General features: G+C 43.2%; 1 protein-coding gene across 1 annotated transcript; it reads left to right on the plus strand.

Annotated features, from left to right (window-relative positions):
* Positions 1-283: 283 nt before the first annotated feature.
* CLDN4 (claudin 4) lies at positions 284-2125 on the plus strand. Its single transcript, XM_073616555.1, has one exon. It carries the CDS (start codon positions 405-407, stop codon positions 1032-1034), a length of 630 nt encoding a protein of 209 aa, XP_073472656.1. The 5' UTR covers positions 284-404; the 3' UTR covers positions 1035-2125.
* The last annotated feature ends 452 nt before the right edge of the window (positions 2126-2577 follow it).

Below are 2577 nucleotides of genomic sequence, written 5' to 3' on the forward strand. Positions count from 1 at the left end.
TCAATGAAAACTTTCTTTGACCTTTATCATCCTCATCACCCACCTGATCCCATTTCCTGGCTGCACTGTCCCCAGAGTTTCTGTACTGGTGATACTGGGGAATTCTCTGCAGCTGACACACACTCCATAAAGTGACGAGGTTGCCAAACAGAGGGGGGAGGTGTCGGGAGGGTGAAACCACTCATTGTTGTGACAAAACAGAGAATCCAGCTCTACTGGTTTCATGGCTGCTGGTGAGTTTCTGTGAGATGGGGAACCGGATCGATGCAGACAAACTCCTCCCCAGGGTGCTGCTGGGACTATATCTACCTTTCCAGGTTCCCATACACATCATTCACATTCCTCATCAGCCAAGAGGTAGCACACCTTGACTTGAGCACCAACAGCAGATCAAGCATCCTACCATGGCTTCTTTGGGTCTACAGGTGTTGGGCATTGCCCTCGCTCTCATAGGATGGATTGGCAGTCTGGTCACCTGTGCTCTCCCTATGTGGAGGGTGACTGCCTTCATCGGGAACAACATCGTGGTGGCCCAGATCGTTTGGGAAGGACTATGGATGAACTGCGTGGTGCAGAGCACAGGACAGATGCAGTGCAAGATCTATGACTCCATGCTAGCCCTTCCTCAGGACCTCCAGGCAGCCAGAGCCCTGGTGGTCATCTGCATCGTGGTGGCCCTCCTGGGAGTGCTCATGTCCATCATTGGAGGCAAGTGCACCAACTGCGTGGAAGATGAGTCTGCCAAGGCTAAAGTCATGATCGTGTCTGGGGTTATCTTCCTCCTGGCCGGAATCCTTCTCTTGGTCCCAGTCTCCTGGTCCGCCAACAACATCATCCGAGACTTCTACAACCCTCTGGTGGTGGAGGCTCAGAAGAGAGAGCTGGGAGCATCGCTGTACATCGGCTGGGCATCCGCTGCCTTGCTCCTCCTGGGCGGTGCCATGCTGTGCTGCAACTGCCCACCACGGGACCAGAAGCCTTACTCTGCCAAATATTCCGCAGCACGATCTGGACCTGCAAGCAACTACGTGTAATCTGCCCTACACTGCCTTGTCCATGAGCCAACAAAGGACACCAGGACTTTGAACCTATATTCACCATCTCCTTTCACGTTCCTTCATTATTGTTACAAACTTTGGACTTGCCATACCGGAAAGATCAATGGTGACTTTGGCTGTTTTTTGTTTTTTTTTAGACTCTGAACTGAACAAACCTAGGTAAAGAACACTTGCCCCACCCAGCAGAGGACGCTGTCATTGACTGTTAAGATTGATGAAGACGGAAGAAAAAAAATCACTAATCATTTGGGTGGAGGTTACGACCGGAATTTTGGGTGGGGGAAGTGTTACCTGTTCTGTGAGTCTGCACTAAAGATTGGGCTACACAGGTGCTTCGTGACAGTTGGTAGACTTCTACACGCCCCTGCTGGTCATTGTTGGGTACTGCAGAAGAAGAGCTTGGTAAAGCCATAGACCTAACGAACTCAGGGAAACGTATCAGTAATATGTGGGTGGCCTACTGAGATTTATCTAGGCACAGAGGGAGGGAGAGAGAAACTGCAATCTGCTTCTAAGCTGCAAGCCAGTGATTTAAAAAAAAAAATAGGAATATGGAGGTTAATTAATTTCAGTATTCAATATTTCACGCTGGGCAATCATCACTGCAAATCGCTGAAGAGCAGTTATCATTCGCCAATTGGTGCAGTGGGGGTTGTTATTCAGATTGCTTTGATGATTCCTTTTTATCAGTGCTTAGTTGATTTGCCCAAATCAAGATGTGATAATACAGCAATATACTACTCACGTTTGATTCAATGACTATTTTATAAATATATTTAAGAAAAAATAAACTGTACCTGGTTTGTACAGTTCTAACCCAATATAGTGCCTTTATAAACCCTCTTTATCTTCTCTCCCTGTTATTGCAGATATTAGTGTAATATTGATCAGTGCAAGCTGTACATAGCTGAATATTCATGCATAGTTTGCGTAGGGTCTGTAAAATGTCAATGTGCAAAGCCAAATGAATGTCTTTTTTTTTTTAATTCAATTATTTTTGTATTTTGTAAATGTTTATGCTTTTCCAAATAATACATGTTTCTACAATAAAAAAAAAATACTCTTTCTCCAATTGTATTTTCATATTGTTTAAGTCATGTGTGAAAATGGCTGAATACATGATTTATAATAGTATGGTATGCTGGTGGAGTTGAAGGGAGGTTGCTTTGTGTTGGAAAGGTGCCTGAATGTGTGTGGGATGAGTTATATTCATGATTGTGTTCAAGGTTAACCAAGGTTAAATGCCAGAAACAAGGTTTAGCCTTGTGTGTTAAACGTAACAGGCTAAAAGGGGCCAAGCATTTATAAATAATAAGTCAATATTAATATACACAATCTGGAGACAATCTGTCATTGTAATTTCTTTATATTTTTTCTAATATATAAATTGTTAAAGGGTAAGTTATCCTAAAGTATATAAAAAATATGCAAAAACTCTTTTGGGTATGTGTAAATTCCATCTGATCATCTAGTATAGAATCATTTCCCTTTGGGATTTATTTATTTATTTCAGGTACTT

Source organism: Aquarana catesbeiana, linkage group LG02 (assembly GCF_042186555.1).
Source record: "Aquarana catesbeiana isolate 2022-GZ linkage group LG02, ASM4218655v1, whole genome shotgun sequence".
Lineage (NCBI taxonomy): Eukaryota > Metazoa > Chordata > Amphibia > Anura > Ranidae > Aquarana > Aquarana catesbeiana.

Bases quoted from the DNA above. Each gene is read 5' to 3' on its own strand.
- CLDN4 (XM_073616555.1), top strand. From the start codon at position 405: ATGGCTTCTTTGGGTCTACAGGTGTTGGGCATTGCCCTCGCTCTCATA.